We start from the raw sequence: 16,554 nt of genomic DNA on the forward strand, positions 1-16,554 counted from the left end.
ATAACTGTTTACTTTTATTACAAGATATAGTTAATGATGAATATGTGGTGTCGTTTTTTGGTCGTGGCGGATTTCAAGCCAGTAATGAAATTGAACTGTACCCAAAAAATGAGTAATGTCGTACTCAAATTTTGAGTAATAATGACTCATTTTTGAAGACGCCTAGTGTTACTCAGTTTTGAGTATTTGTGGAGTTACTCAATTTTAGAGTTGTTCCACTTTTTACGAAAATGCGTCAAAAGTTACTCATTTTAGAGTTATTATTTACGAGCGTGAAAGATAATTATTTGTCAATCTCCAATTTTAACATGGGGCAAACACGGGCAAACAACAACCATGATGTCAAATAAATTTGACCATTATGTCAGAAGGTCAAATATTTGACCATTAGACAAAGAGTGTACTACAGGCTGCGTGCGAATGATTTTGAAATCTTAATGCTTTCGTAACAGCGTAAACAATTTCTATAAGGATTTGTCGAACTACTCTTCAATTCTTCACTCAAAGTCAATTAAGAGAGAAGGTATCTTTGCAACTTCTTAAGAACTCTTTATTATTTTTTTGTAAAACTTCGAGGTTGACTGGGGTTCCAAAAAAGGTAATATATGTGGGTTTATTGAAAATGTTACATTGAATCTGTTCAAGGTAAAGTTCAACAACAATACGTACAATTTAATAATGTGTTCAGCCGAAAAAAAGAAAAATTTCAACAGTCAATGAGGCGAAAATTCATGTTTTAAGATTTAAATATTTGCAATATGTAACTGGGAAGCGGCTTCTTCTAAAAATTGACAATAGGTTTTTCTAATATTCGTAGCATTTATCGCAATATTCGTAGCATTTATTATTTTAACAAATGGAAATTGTTGTAATGTATGTGACTTTTCACGCCATGAGAAGTGCTTTGTTTTTTGCTATCGTGAACTACCTTGTTTGATCAAGCTTCTCAAACTTTACCGCTCTGCGATTAGTTTAACATCATTTTCTTTAAGAGCTTTTCCTTATCTCAAGGAATATTTTTACCCTTTTTTCGCTTTAGTTACATTTTCCATTATTTTAGGGAACTTATTTTTTCTTTTTATTCTATCCTGTTCCTCTATTTTGAGCTCATTTTAAGATTTTCATAGTTGTTTTTATCTATCACGGAAGAGCAACTAGAGAACGTGTGAATTCTAGGGAATCGATGCAAACAAATTTTAAGGTGTTCGAACAGAATAAAGAGACTTTCATTAGCTTCAGTAATGAACAATAATAACAATATGAGTTTGCGAGTTTGAATCGGACAAATATTAAAAAATTAAACAGAACAAGATGTGATATGATATGCTAGCAGTATAAAAAAGATTCAGCTTATTTCGGTAAGTAAAAACACAGTATCAAAACGTCATATATTTCCGAAAAATCAACGAAAACAGGTGTAAATCGTATACATTAACATGCATTGGCTGTAGGAATGCTAAAAAACTTCTTCGGCTTATTCAGTAAGCGTCATTTTGTACATTTCGGTTCCCTTCACACCGAGTCCGGTGACTTTGAACAATGCCCCGGCAGGTGGATCCTGATCACTGGTGTGGGCAGTAGTCACAAACAGTTCATCCAAGCCGGGTCCTCCAAAGGCTGCCGAAGTAACTTGTTTGGCCGGGATGGCGATTTCTTGCTCAATCGTTTTAGTTCTGAATTAAAAAATATAACAAATTTAGCTTAAAAGCATTTCCTATTCTATGCGAAACTTACTTTGGATTCATTTTCAGAAGCTTGTATCCTCCCCAGGTCGCTACGTACAGTTTTCCGTCCGCATCGCTAGTCATTCCATCCGCAACAAAGTCCGGATTCTTTCCGTTCACTTTCAAATCGTACAGAACGGTTTCGTTCTGCAAATCTCCATTCTCAAGGACGTCATATTCCTTAATATCTCGCGTGCCGGAGTCAGCATAATAAAATTTGCCCGTTGGTTCGACCCAAGTCAATCCGTTGGAAACGGTGACGTTTCTCTTCAGCTCGTAGAACTTGCCACCAACTTTTCCCTCGAACCGGTAGAATTTGCCCTCAGTTTGGTCGAGCACATCACCTAGCGCCTCGATACGCATAGTTCCGACATAGAGACGCCCCTTGGGATCCACTTTGCCATCGTTGAAACGAACATGCTTTTCGGAATCACCCAAATCGCCAACCGTCTTCAGGAAGGTGGCCTTCTCTGAGCGTCCGTCCCAACGGACAAGAACCAGCCTATTGCCTGTTCCCAACACAAACTGATCCGGTTTACCCTTGACGAGAATGATTGGCGACACAGGAGAAACTCCGTCTGGAATTAAAGAAACGGTTATCCGACAGAATGGGTTCTAAGCCAAATCTAACACACCAATTGTGGCGCTGTAGGTTTTGTTTTCAGCATAATCATAGCGCAGAATCGCAGCGCCCCTGATATCGCAGAAAAATAAGCTCTGCGTGGCAACGTCCCAGACAGGACCCTCCCCGAGCGGCAACAGTGGGCTCGGAAGCTGCTGGACACTGTATTCGGCTGCCATCTGGAATCAAATAGAAGCTCAAAGTTAACACGTTTTTCCTGTAAACTGTGCAAAGCTGGAATGTGTAACTCCACAGCTTGAATTTGGTAATTAAGACAAGAAAGTATTTTTTTACATTTTGATCCATATAAAAGTTGGCATCACATATAAACGTACAAATTTACTTTCTAGCGAATATATTCATTGCTAGTTTTTAACAAAAAAAATCACATAAAGGATTTTTTTATTGAATGAGGCTTGAAATTGCATAAAATTTTGTCTGCGAATACAATTTATAAATTAATAATCGACTTTTTGTCATGCAGGAGTCCCCAATTTTGCCTAATAAGTTTTTTTTACATCATAACAATTTTTTTGTTTGCAACTGAAATCTTTTTTTTTTTTTTCAGCAGTTCAGAATTCGTAAACAATTTTCGAAAGTTTTGTTCAGAAAAAATCACCTCCCTGACACCGTAATCTCATTACCTATAGTTTGACAGTACCCCCATTATGACGAACCCCTCGATGCCGAGCCCCAAACAACAATGGCCGCAAAGAGAAGACATCTGACGTGCTCTTCACTCCCCTTCAGTGTTGCCTTATCTATCGATTTCGCTGTTTACAGCAGTGCGAAGCATAGCAGTGTAACATGCCATATCATTCCCGCATAGACAAATGCACAGTCTACGAACGTGTCAGGGAGGTGGAAAAAATGATTAACAGAAACTGGAATTGCTCTCCTCGTTCTTGTAATTTTTTACTATAAACTAAGGCGTCGTACACCAATTAAGTAACGCATGAAGGAGGTAAGGGGGTTTGAGTCAGCGTTACTTAACCAGCTTTTTACGAGCTATAATGGCGGGCGCTATAATGCAAAGTTCGTAATAAATCACTCACTCTTTTAACAACTCTGCTTACGTCAGTTTCAACTTCATACAATTTATCAAAAGAAAAATATATCTGGCAACATTTGTGTTGCCAATTTTTCAGAAATCGAAGATCTGACGTAAGCAGAGAGTTTCGCATATTACGAACATGCATTATAGCGACCGCCATTATGGTGCGTAAAAAGCTGGATTGTTATGTAGGGGGAAGGGGGGTAGTAGAGGCAGTTACGTAACTGTGATGTTTGCTCGAAATGGAAAATTCCGGAGGGGGGTCAGGCTGTTTAGCGTTACGTAATTCTAGAGGAGGGAATCATGTCGAACGTTACTTATCGTTACATAGGGGGGGAGGGGGTCTGAATTATAGTCTAGATTTTTAGCGTTAAGTAATTTATGTACGACGCCTAAGAATAATTCCTACGATTTTACGCTTCCTTTTACGCTTAGGGGTAAGCGGGGTAAGATATCTTAAGCAATGCTGTTCATAGAAAAAAGTTGCGGTTGCAATTTCATTTTTTCTTCGAAAAGAGGCTCTTCTCTTCAATACCCGTTTCTAAAAAATAAGAAATGAAGTATTTTGTATTTTCCAGTTTTTTTTTTTTTAATTTTAAAAATGCATTGAACATTTTGCAGATTTTTTTCATGCGGGGTAGGCTCTCCCACGAGCGGGGTAAAATCGCCCACCATATGTTGAGGATAACCCTCCCAGCTGGTCTCGAGGTACGATGCTGGCCTAACAAGCCAGTTGTCGTAGGTTCGAGTCTCGGCTCGGGGGAGACTGTTAGTGTTAGTAGGATCGTAGCGCTGGTCCCGCAATTGTCCTGTACACTTAACAGTTGGCTGCGAAGTCTGTGTATAATAAACAGAAGGTCGAGTTCCGAATCGGAATGTAGCACCAAGGCTTTGCTTTGCTTTATGTTGAGGATAACAAATATTTTTTGAGCCAAAACGGTTGATTTTATCGGTATAGTATCAGACCGATGTTATGGCAACAGTTTCCTGAAGCCGCCGCCGGTGATGATGGCGCTACTGTTGGAAATATGGTCATAAGCTCCCTTCATTGTGCCGCATTTGTTACTGTACGGATTTTTTGCGTGCTTCTAACTATATTGAATGTAGGGCTATCCGGAACGTGTTGAAACATGTTTGAACGTGACCATTTATGTCCTGCACAAAATCCATGAAACGTTCAAAATAAAACAATCGTTTTTCGCTTTCTGCATTCTTCACACCAGTTGCAGCAACAGTTGATTTCGCATGGACGGTGCTTAATCGGCTGTTTCGCGAGCACTGACAGCCTTTTGACGTATAATCGAGCCAGAGAGCCAGAGAAAAACGGCTTCAAGCAGAGATGCCAGACTTTTTTTTGGCAAGTCTGTATAATCCATAAAAATGTCTGGATAAGTCTGTATACCGCTGCGAAAAAAAGTTACCGATACATTGATATCTAATTATTTGTCGACCTGTCAGATTGTTTTGTTTTATTGCTTGTTTTGATTGTTCTTTTTCGAGTCTATCATAGTTGGTCGATTAATCGATAACTAATTCATCTTTTAAATCTAAGTAACACATAGAAGTAAGAGTCTTTCCCGTGATAAAAGTCGTCGTTCGTCGTAATGTAGCTAAACTGATACTGACTTCTGCCATAGTCTCGCGGTTATAAAAATAGTACCTCCAAGGTTTGGGACATTTTAAGCAATTCTTCAACGTTGGATATTGCTCCGAATAGAACAAACGGTCTTTTCACCAATTTAACCCGCATGGCAATCGATCGAGACAATCAGCTGTTTGTTACTGGGGGTGAAACAGGCAGATTAGTGCCCACGGGGCCGATAAAAACCCCGATAGCCTGACTCGATTCCCGTTGTCATGATTTCACTCTCAAAAACGCAAGATTAATATGTTCAGCAAAGTGTTCAGTTCCTAGTTCACTTTTTCCAGCAACGGCTACAGTGACTTTTGGTTTTTGTGTTCGTTTTTTTGTGTATACTGGTAAAACCATTATGTAGAATATCAGATATCTGTGTAATATCTGTATTATACTAAATGTCTGTATAAAATCTGTAGGCTTATGCGTGTCTGTATCGCAACACAGAAAGTCTGTATAATACAGATTTGTCTGTATATCTGGCATCTCTGGCTTCAAGCGAAATGTATGAGGATGACGTTCGTGACAGTGATGTGCAAAGTTGTAGATATTATTTTTTATTTATTTTTGAAAAAAACACACACTGTAAAAAATATGAAAAAAACATTTTTTTCCACACACTTAGATTTTATTGCCGAGAACTCGATAGCTGATAAATTCAGTGAAATGATCTACAAATTTACGACAGAATTTTGAGAACTTCGACAATCAAAATGTTAATACATGCTGGTTTACGGTAGATCGATAAATTTGCTGAATGCTCGTCGAAATATATTGCTGGCATTTGTTAAAAACTTTGCCGAGCTCGATCAGCTGTTGAGAAATTTGCAGAGATAAATTAAGTGTGCAAGTTTTAACTTTTACCAGTTTTTAATTATACAAGTTCTAATCGATGTTGAGGTAACTTTTCGTGGTTTCCATAATAAATAGATTTTTCCAAACTGGGCTTTTTAAGATATTTAATTTATAATATTCATGCTTAAAAGCTAAAAAAATACTTATTAAACTTGTCTGTATATTTTTTTCGAAACTTGTAAATAGAGTAAAAACAACAATTATTAATTTTATTATTCATATTTTAAATTCATTTTAGATATATATTATTTTTGTAGAACAAAATTACTATCTGGAACTTTACCAATGACTCTATACTAATCAAACAAACTGGCATTTTAATTTTTATTACTCCATGATCGATTTTGTAGATTTTACAGATAAAAACATGATTGTTTTTTGAAATTAGTTTTTAAAAATTCTATTTTTATTTCTATTTTCTATCTTTTAATAAGTTTTTTTACAGTGTATACTTTTTTCGGAAGAACAAAATTTTAATTTTCAACTCTGCCAAAGACGTCATACCAATCAAACAAACCGTGGCTCTAAAATTATTTTTGGTGTCATCAACACCATTTTTACACAAGTTTATTTTTTTTTTTAAATTAATCGTGATAAAAAATGTAACACTGAAATAAAATCACACGCTCATACCAAATGCTCTTTACACATGAACACACCAACAAACCAACCCAGTCAAGGTCGAGTTCCGTTTTAATAATTAATCGTTTCAACAGGTCGACCCATATCGATTTTTAATAGAATTCACGGTATTTTAACGAGTTTTAACATTTGACGCGTTCTTCCATTGAAATCTGAGTGTAAAAAGATTGATTGTGGTATGCATGACATGGCAAAACGGAAGTGTAAGACACTTGATTTTGTGCTGCGAAGTGAAACGCAAGTGTACTCCACTTAGATATGAAACGTTTCATCTATCAGCACAGAAGTAAGTGGAATCCACTTGGCAGTAACGTGTCGATTTTTTTAGTGTACTAGAAAAGCTTCAACCACAGACTAACAGACATAACACCTTGAACAAATTTTCAATAAAATCATCGTTCAGGATTATACCAGTACTTTACGATAGCAACACTAGCACCATCTGCTGTCGTGTTCGCGTTGCGTCTTATATTTCGACATCAGCGCTAGCGTACGTGCACGTGCCACATTGACAACTACAAAATATGTATGAGATTGCATGACAACGCCCAGACGGTGTTATCGCGCGATGATTGTTATTCGATTGCAAATTTGAACTGATCGTTTTTTTGTGGCGATGGAGTTAGGTTCCAGTGCACTGGAACGACTGTGTTCAATGTATTTAATTTTAAAAAAAATCATAAGTTTTGAACCAGTTGATCGATTTTCAATCTTTTTGGATAAAATTAAAGGTAATTATTCCTAGTTATGAGAAAAAATACTAAAAAATAAATTAGGGTGTTTTTATATGCATAATGTATAAAATTATTGAAATTTTTGTCTTGTTTTTAAATTGAATTTACTCAAATTTAAAAAATAACATATTTTTAAAAATTCCTCCATTTATAGAGTCAATTATGCCCTTCAAAATGAGACCAAGAGATATTTTTTATGTTTGCCCCAAAAAGAATGACATACAAATGAAAAATGCATATTTTTTGATGAAAAATATTAGAAAATTTGAGTAAAATTGAGATATTTAAATTTAGATAGTTCCGCAGTGCCTGGAAGTTGACTCGTATGCAGCTCTCGTTTCTCAATGTCGCGTACCTTTAACAGTTGCACTGCTCTCGCCTTTGTGTAACAAACTAAACTGAAGCTGAATTTTCCACACGCAGTCTTTTGTATCGAGTTCAGCGTAGATTTTACCATTAAGGCGTGGCTACGTAGCTTATAGAAAGAAAGAGAAACAAACCAATACATCTTCAATACTACTGAGTGATTTTCATAAGCATCAAAAGAAAGTTTTTGCTTTCCCGATGCGAAAATCACTTTGGTTCTTAGATTAACTAATTTTCGTTGCTGATATTTGACTGATAACGGTGTTCGAGTGGACACAAACAAACAATTAAACCGGAAAATCACTCAATTTAGCAGTGAAAATTCTTGAAATGAGGGTTATGTCTTGTTGTGATAAACTATTCATAGGCAACACTACCGTTTATCTTTGGTGCGCCCTGGTCGTTATTGTAAAAATGATTATTGAGAAATAGATGGACATTTCACACTAGGAGTAGTTGTGAAAATTCTCGTAACTCTATCTTCAAGCATTTATAGTTCTAAAAAGAACCGATTCGATAATCTTCAGCTCGAAATGTATGCTACAGAATGCTGATAATCACACCACCACCGGTAGCATCGATTATTTTGTTGGCCGCGTATAAAATTTGCTCTCCGCTGTGCCCTCCAGCAGCTGTGTCAGCAAAATATCCTGCAGCGTACGATGGTAACTGTTGCTGCCGTGTGCTGAATACAGGTAACATGCTCCGCGGTGCCTGGAAGTTGAATCGTATGCAGCTCTCGTTTCTCAATGTCGCAAAGCTTAACAGCTGCACCGCACTCGCTATTGTGGAACAAACTAAACTGAAGCTGAATTTTCCACACGCAGTCTTCTGTATCGAGTTCAGCGTAGATTTTTACCATTAAGGCGTGGCCACGCAGCTTAGACAAAGACAAACAAACCAAAACACTTTGTTGAGTCAAAATATGTAGGCAGTGGAATTTATTTCGTCCATGTTATTGTTATCTGTGCTTGGGAAGCAAGCCAAGAACAAGGGAAATGTATGGGAAAGCTTGACCTTGGAACTTTTCACCTTCTTCCACCATTAAGCAGTAAAGCAACAATGTTGAACATAATATCAAAAAATTGTTACACATTTTATCTATCCACCGACATATAAATGACTAAGATGCATTAAGTCGTTCGCTTGCTATAACCGTTTGAAATCTGACGCAACATTTGCTAGTTTCATTTTCATTTTCACAAAGTGTAATCTAGTATAGAAAACAAAGACGTCCTACGTCAAAAACAGTATTGAATTGTTGCGTCGCTTTTGGTAATTCCTTGAAGTTTTTATTAAAACGAAAAGGTGTGGATACTTTCTCATGAAAGTACAGCGGTAAATGAAGCTTTCAGTTAACAATACTCAGTTTGACATAAAACAGTTTTTCAACTATGAAATAGGATTAAAATGGACCGAATTGGCCGCAAGCCGACATATACAGGGATCTTGACGACAAGCTTTTCACGAACGAGTGTGAGGTGATTGAAAGGTGGAAACGGTACTACAACGGGCACCTTAACGGCGATATAACGGAGAAGGATAACGAAGTGGCAATAGATCTTGGTGTGCGTGCAGATGCCGAAAAACAGCAAAGCAGCTGGAGCTGACCAAGCCCCCAGTGATTTGTTTACAAACGCTGGCGAAGCATCGGATAAGATGGTACGCTGGGTTAAGATGGAGATGGAGGAGGTAGTATTGGAGAAGAGGACGAACGTTGACATGTTGGATTGCTGCAGCTACCGTGCAATTACGCTGCTGAAAGTTACCTACGAAGGAAGTCTCCTAGATTGCCGTCAACTATCACTGTTTGCGAGAAAGCTCGTACCAAGCATGTAGGAGAATATTTTTCACTGCGGTAACAACTGCTTTCCACACTGGTGAGCAAACTCACAAACGTGCTTAAAGAGAGCAGCGAATCGTGTGTATCTGAGGAGCTTGCAAGAAAACACCGTGATGGAATCTGAAATATCTCTCCTCAGTGATAATAAATTAAGGTGAGGTTTGTCTCATGAAAGAACATTTCGCACAATAACTACAAGCTCTTTGCAGTGCTTTTGAAGTGAGTCTCTTGAACATGTATCAAATGAGGAGACCATCTAACTTTTTCAAACCCGAACCCATTTTTTTCACCAAACACGAACCTGACCCGTACCCGACACTTTCAATAATTCGGGTTCGGGTTTCGGGTCTAAAAACCCTCTCTACTCCGCATCACATTTTTCTATGAGAAAACTAAAATTGTCTCTATCGTATTATCTCAGCAGTGCACTTGTGTGTAGTATTCTCACTAGAGTAATTAACCACACTTGTTTCGCTCGGCTGGGGTGTAAGCAGCAAGTGAGTTACTTTTTTCTGCGAGCGGCAGAAGCAGAACACAAAACAGAAGAAAGAAGTGTGGTTCAAAGAATGGCTACATGCAGCGTTCATGCCGGAGAAGTGCGCGGTGAATTTGTGGTGACTGCGGACAACAACACCAACAGAGAAATTTATCGACACCTAATGGAAGGAAATCGTGGCTACTTTGGATTCCGGAGGAAGCTCCGCCCGAATTAAATTCACCACCGCACGAAGCTGATCATCCACAAAACACTGATCAAATCGATAGTCCTCTACGGCCACGAAACTATGCTCTTGGAGGACTAAGGCGCCCTCGGGGTCTTCAAACAAACAGAAAGTGCTGCCTACCATCTGCGCTGAAGTTTAGATGGAAAATAGATTGTGACGGAGGTGTTGGCGGAAGAACCATCTATTGTATCAGTTGCTGGGTGAATTACTCATCGTCCAAACGGCGAAAATTAGGAGACTACGGTGGAGTGGGCATATCGTAAGGATGTAGGTAAAAATGGTTTTCGATAACGAACCAACGAGTCGCGTGCGAGGAAGGTGGCTTAACCAAGCGGAAGACGACCTGCGGGGCCTCTGTAGGCGACATGGCTAGCAAGCTGCAGCCATAGATCGAGTTGAATGGAGACGACTTCTTTAAACAACAAGGAACACTTCAGCTTGGAGCTGTTGCCGGTCAGTAAGTATGTTTTACAAGGTTTTTCAATGTTGAATCCACCATCGACAATAACTTTACCATAAAAAAAAACATCGTCAGTGATTTTTGAATGTGTTAATAAAAAAGGTAAAAAATTCCTGAAAAATAAAGTCTTAAAAAGTCGAATTAAATAAAAAATCTATTTCACCAGATCTCGATATTTTATACAACTCTAAGTCATGTGGCACTAAAAAAATGTTTCGATTTCGATAATATCATGAATTACTTCCGGTGCTTTTTTCATGGGTCAGATTGTATTTTACCTAATTTGTATCAACTCCCAGCGCAGTTTCCACGGCCTCAGAAAGGGTTAAGGCTCCTTTCCCCGAAATACGATTGAGCTTAAATTTTCTGTCAGGACTGTTTTTTGTTTGTGCAAATGAAACTTTTGAGCCACTAAACGAAATTCAAGTCCTTTTTTGCATACATTCCATTAGCACCCCAAGTAGCATGTTCATAGATAAAGAGTTGAAAATATGATTCATACTGTTTAGGGCCGGGTTTGTTCATATAAGATTACGCATCAAAGAATAAGAGAGGTGAATAAAAGTCATAGTCAAAATCATGAGCAGACGATTATGCAACCTTACTCACCACTGCACGGAAGCGTACGCAATTTTGAATCGATTTTCAAAAATTTTTCATAGTGGAAAATATGAAAATTTTTGAAATTCGAGACAATTCGATAATTTTCATAGTATAAAATATGAAATTGAAGAAATATTACCGGGAAATTAAAATTTCCCGCGAAGGATTTTCAACCGACCTTTTCCTTATGTCTTTCAAATTGTCCAAGAACTTGAATTTGAAATTTAAACAACCTCGAAAAATTGAGCCGCGCAGCATTGGTTTTTGATTCAAGCATGTAATTTTTTAAAACACTTCCAAAAATGTGACACAAAATGCCAAACACAATTAAACACTTCAAACTATTTAAGGTAAACTATGAAGTTTGATTTAATATTTTTCTGATCAAAAAATCATTCTTTCATTCCAACTGTGAAATATTTCCTATCCCTGTCCTCAAGAGAAAGTCAATTTTATACGACGAAGACACTTTTGATGAAAAAAAAAATTATAAAAAATGAAGATTTATTTCTAAAAAAAATGACTGCCCCTCTTTCACCAAAAAAGGTTGTTCATATTGTATTGCTACTGATTTACAGGAAAAATGCCATACATGAAATTTGACTTTTTAAGTGAGTAGAAAAAAATTATGGGAAATTGATTTAACTTTGTGTTCAGGAAAAAAATTTCACCTTTTGTAGAAAAAACCTCCGCTCAGGATCGAGGAATTCACGAAGGCACAGTGAAATTATTACCCATTATTACCCAGATTTTTAAAAATATTTAACTCCGGATAATAGAACCGTTTATTCATGTCTATTTTTTTCATAACTTGTTATACTCGGTAAATGTACCGAAAAAAATTCCAAAATTGTTTAACGTATGTTTTGCGATGTTTCCGGATAATCGAGTCCGACCTAAATCAGTTTTCAATTGTTTTTACTGAATATAAATCTACTAAAAATAACTATCAGTATTATATTTATTATTTATCAGTTCAAATTTTCGAGTCGAGAGCGAAATTCATCCTTGAACATGGAAGCAAAATAAAACCTTAAGAGTTCACACGAAGACTCTTTCACTAATCACTCCACCAACTTTTTTTTGGGAAAATCCACACTACCGAAATAATTTTGGATAACAATAAACTTCAAATAGAACCAAACTACTGTAAATAGTGCAAATGACCCACTTATAAACACCTAATTTTTCTGAGTGGATGTTAGATTAAAATGTAAGTAAATTAAGTGTTTCAAAATATCTCAATTCTATAACAAATCAGTCAAATTTCAACGATCGCTCTTATATTCTAAATACTTTTAAGATGACACTTGATTCCATTACTTGTTCGGCTCGATCCAAATAGTGTTTACCCAACGTATCTTTTATATCAACCTAGCTTTGAATGAGCAAACAAGAAATATTGCATGTCACATCTATAAATAATTACATAAGAACAACTAATTTAGAGTGTGAAACAGTTCAATCAGTAAATTATTCTAGATTCTGAATCCAATCACATAAAAATCCCACCACTAGATAGCTCTTCAATTCTCTTAATGATTCGACACAACCGGAATCACTTATTTAATTAATGACAATTAACTTTACTGCCGGTGACCTTTCGTTTTCGTCTGACTTACTTTCACACAATTTCAACCACTCACTGTCACGGCCAAAGAGGCATTCACGCATATGATTTTACGACCGTCTTTATATTGCCTAATTTCACCGAACTTTCCTTCAAATCTTTTGGAAATAACCTTTGCTACGAGTTCGTGATAAGCCAGGAAATTCTCTTGGAAGCAGAAAACAACACTTCACATTCTCGGCCCAAATTTGACAGTTCCAAGCTTGAACGCCAACTCACACAACTTCGATGGAACCTCTCAACTTGGAACTTACACTGATGGAGACAGCCAACAGACAGAAAACTGATATAAGTGCGGCGGTTATCGCCGTCGTATTGGTTCGACCCTTTAGCATCACGCTGCAGTATAATGAGTACAGAGGCAACGGCAACAAACGGATCCCGAATTCAGAAGATAGAATGTTACACAATTTTTCGGCAGATAGTATTTTTTATTTAACTCGCGTGAGTGGCACAAAAGTGATAACCGACAGGTTATCGCCAAGAGCGCCAACTGAAACTAACTGCTACGAGCAAGTGACGATCGCATGCTTCAACCGATGCTCAAGTTAATCGTGCATTTAAATGCTGATCTGATCGAACCTTGACGCTCAGTATGCAAATCAGTGAATGGGTTTAATCCCTCCCACCTGTAATTATGCGCAGATCTGTGGTCAATGAAACAGATGCTGTTGACAGCTAATTACGATCAAGGTCTTTCGGTGGTTAAAATCTCGTAACACAATTGTGGTTACTCATTCAGAACAATTTTATTCATTCCTTGACCCTTTACTGCTAATCCAGTAACCTTAAAAACTTTCCCCGATCCGGGCGGTCGCAGATTGATCAGTCCCTCCGTTCCATCAAATATCTCCGTGGCTGCTGTGGTGACGAACAGTTCATCAAGTCGAGGACCACCGAATGCAACCGAGGTCACTTGCGTAACCGGAAGCCCTATTTCTTGAACGATCGATCGTTTCGCTGGATCAATTTTCAGAACTTTCGAACCACACCATGCAGCCAAGTACAGATTACCCTCCGCATCATGAGGCATTCCATCCCCAACGAATCCTGGAATCTTTCCATTGTTGCTAAAATCAATCAGCACCTGTTCATTCATCAAATCACCAGCAGCATTAATCTGGAACACTTTCACATCAAATGCACAGGAATCAACGTAATAAAGAGCGTCATTTTCCTTGTTCCAGGTAATTCCATTGGAAATACCGATTCCATCCTTTTGCTCTATGAAACCCTTACCCAATTTACCATCGAATCGATACAGTTTACCATCTCTCTCCTTGAACACATCCCCATGTCCCTCCATTAGCATAGTACCAGTATACAGACGACCAAACCGGTCCACCTTGCCATCGTTGAAACGCATCGGGTTACCTCCTTCCAATTTCAAACTGGCCAACGTGTCTAAAAATGTTGCTTTGGCAGATTTACCATCCCAGCTAACCAAAGTTAGCTCCGTCTCCGTACCCAAAACGAACTCACCACGGCGTCCTTCAACCAGAAAGATGAAAGAAATCGGCGCCAAACCATCTAGAAATTAACGAAATATATGTAAATAAAAAACTCATTAAAAACTTTCAACTTACCAATAGTTGCCCTGAACGTTTGATTCTGTCCGTAATCGAAGCGAAGAATTGCCGCACCAAGAATATCCACTTAATACAAGCTTTGGCTGTCTACGTCCCAGATGGGACCTTCACCTAGCAAACAGGCAGGACCAGGTAGTTGTTCAACCTTATAGCAAGCAGATGACTCCATTGCGATCTCGTCTGTCGACTGTTGCAGCTCACGTTAAGTTGAGTTGCTTATAAGTGTTAAAAGTAACTGAAAAACATTATCTCTTTTATGGCTTTAAAATGAAAAATAAGCACCAAAAAAGTGTAAACAAAATGTGTTACCTAATCAACTCTATTAGCTGAAATGCTTCAATGTTGAGTTCGTCTTAAAAGTTTCCAATAATACGAGATTTTACTGCTATAATCGTTTTTTGTTTGTAAGTCTAAAATCATTAAAAAAAAGACGGGTTGTTGCTTAGAGACTTGGATATTTTATCCAGGTCACATTTGTTGTACACCCTCAATCCGTTTTATTTAAAACAAAGCAAACTTAAATATCAGATTGATGCTTCAGCTGTCATCATGAAGTTAACTGGAGAGAAATAACTGACAGTATATTTATCAAGCGGCAGTTACGGTAAACGTTGAACAAAAACATAAGTTCAAAACTAGTTGTAAAAATATCCAAAATATCGGAATTGTCATGTCAAAAATATCAAAAAATAACAAAAATGTTATGAAAGATGAAAATAACCGGAACTCTTAAAAATATCCAGAATGTCTAAAAATATCAAAACATTCAAAATTATCAGAAATAACGTCAACATATATAACAATTCCTGAAATGTATTATTGTAACAAATCGAAATAAAAATCTGAATAAGTTAGTTTTCGACAAGTATTCCAAAACACAATGAAATTACATCACACGTTAAAATAATATGGAAAGTACTACTCATTGCCTGTGGTTTAATCGACTACAAATGGATTTCAGTTTGAAACGAAATCCCTTCTACAGCGGCGATTTCCTCCGTACATTAAAATCCTATGCATTTAGGTATTCTCGTCGACGCACGCAACAAGAATTTCTGTGATTGTTTATCTGCCTGTTCAAATAATCGTTGTTTATATTTCAATCCGTTATCAGTTTTCTGTTCGTTTTTGTCTATTCTTTTTTATAAATGCAGCAGTCCTACTGATTCGATAACAGTATTGTTTTCAAGTGAGATGATTGAAAAATATCAACAAAAAAAAGAGTCAGGGATGTACCGCTTCAGGGACCACAATAATTTAAAACTTCTGCGAAATGTTTAGTTATACATACCAATGTATAACACAACATCCGACGGATCACTGACTACAAAATTGCTCCGCTATCAATCCATTCTTTGTTTTACTTAGTAACACATCATTGAATGTTGTCACTTTAGTATTATCATCTGTGAAGCCTGCATCTAAGACGCAACAGATACGAGTAATGCTTTTCCTATTTTTTTTTTGCTCTGATTGAGTTTCCGGGGTCAAATTAGGTTGTTTAGCTATATCAGTTTTTTATGTTATCTGAAAGAGCAAAATTTTCTAAACAAAACGTGATTTTCAAAAATTTTCTATCCTTGTCCTTCAATTTTAAAATCACGAATTAAAACTGCTCGGAATCGCTACAATGACAGTTCGCACATATACCAACTGTCATTGTAGTGATGTAAAGTTTTACACACTTAAAACTGGATCTCGAGCTCGACTAAAAAAAAAATCCGAGTTCACTCGGTAACTTGGGGTTCAACCGATATTTCAGCAAAAAAACACTGGTTACCGAATGTTGTCAGATCATTTTGCCGACACTTCGCCAAAAATACTAAGCTTGACGAATTTCGTCTGAATTTTTTGCCGAATTTATCGTTAAACTCTCGAGGTCAGCAAAAACATTACTGATATCTCGGCGCGAATTTCACTCTTTGCCGAGCTTCGGCAACACAGCTGTCATTCTCATGAACGAGTTGGCCGCCATTTTTCATTGCAAACGTGTTACGGGTGAGCACACAGAAAGTATATAAAAGTTTTGCTAAAATTTGTGCAAACTACAGATGTTTAAAAAGTGTAGTAC

At 37.3% G+C, this 16,554-nt stretch overlaps 2 protein-coding genes across 5 annotated transcripts; both read right to left on the reverse strand.

The window, feature by feature from the left end:
* Positions 1–1,344: 1,344 nt before the first annotated feature.
* On the reverse strand, positions 1,345–13,423 carry LOC129729799 (regucalcin-like). 4 transcript variants are annotated; one of them, XM_055688623.1, is made up of 4 exons: positions 13,149–13,423; positions 2,360–2,525; positions 1,735–2,302; positions 1,345–1,673 (listed from the first exon to the last, which is right to left on the reverse strand). In XM_055688623.1, exons 1-4 carry the CDS (start codon positions 13,227–13,229, stop codon positions 1,475–1,477), a joined length of 1,014 nt encoding a protein of 337 aa, XP_055544598.1. In that variant the 5' UTR covers positions 13,230–13,423; the 3' UTR covers positions 1,345–1,474. The 4 variants fall into 4 exon arrangements, with proteins under 4 accessions (XP_055544598.1, XP_055544599.1, XP_055544600.1 ...); XM_055688624.1 differs by lacking the exon at positions 13,149–13,423 and adding an exon at positions 12,887–13,120; XM_055688625.1 differs by lacking the exon at positions 13,149–13,423 and adding an exon at positions 12,777–13,120.
* Positions 13,424–13,618: 195 nt separating this feature from the next.
* Positions 13,619–15,171, reverse strand: LOC129729800 (regucalcin-like). The gene is made up of 3 exons (XM_055688627.1): positions 14,793–15,171; positions 14,481–14,734; positions 13,619–14,424 (listed from the first exon to the last, which is right to left on the reverse strand). The coding sequence occupies exon 3, from the start codon at positions 14,258–14,260 to the stop codon at positions 13,625–13,627; it is 636 nt and encodes a 211-aa protein (XP_055544602.1). The 5' UTR covers positions 14,261–14,424; positions 14,481–14,734; positions 14,793–15,171; the 3' UTR covers positions 13,619–13,624.
* Between the last annotated feature and the right edge of the window lie 1,383 nt (positions 15,172–16,554).

This window comes from Wyeomyia smithii, chromosome 3, assembly GCF_029784165.1.
Source record: "Wyeomyia smithii strain HCP4-BCI-WySm-NY-G18 chromosome 3, ASM2978416v1, whole genome shotgun sequence".
NCBI lineage: Eukaryota > Metazoa > Arthropoda > Insecta > Diptera > Culicidae > Wyeomyia > Wyeomyia smithii.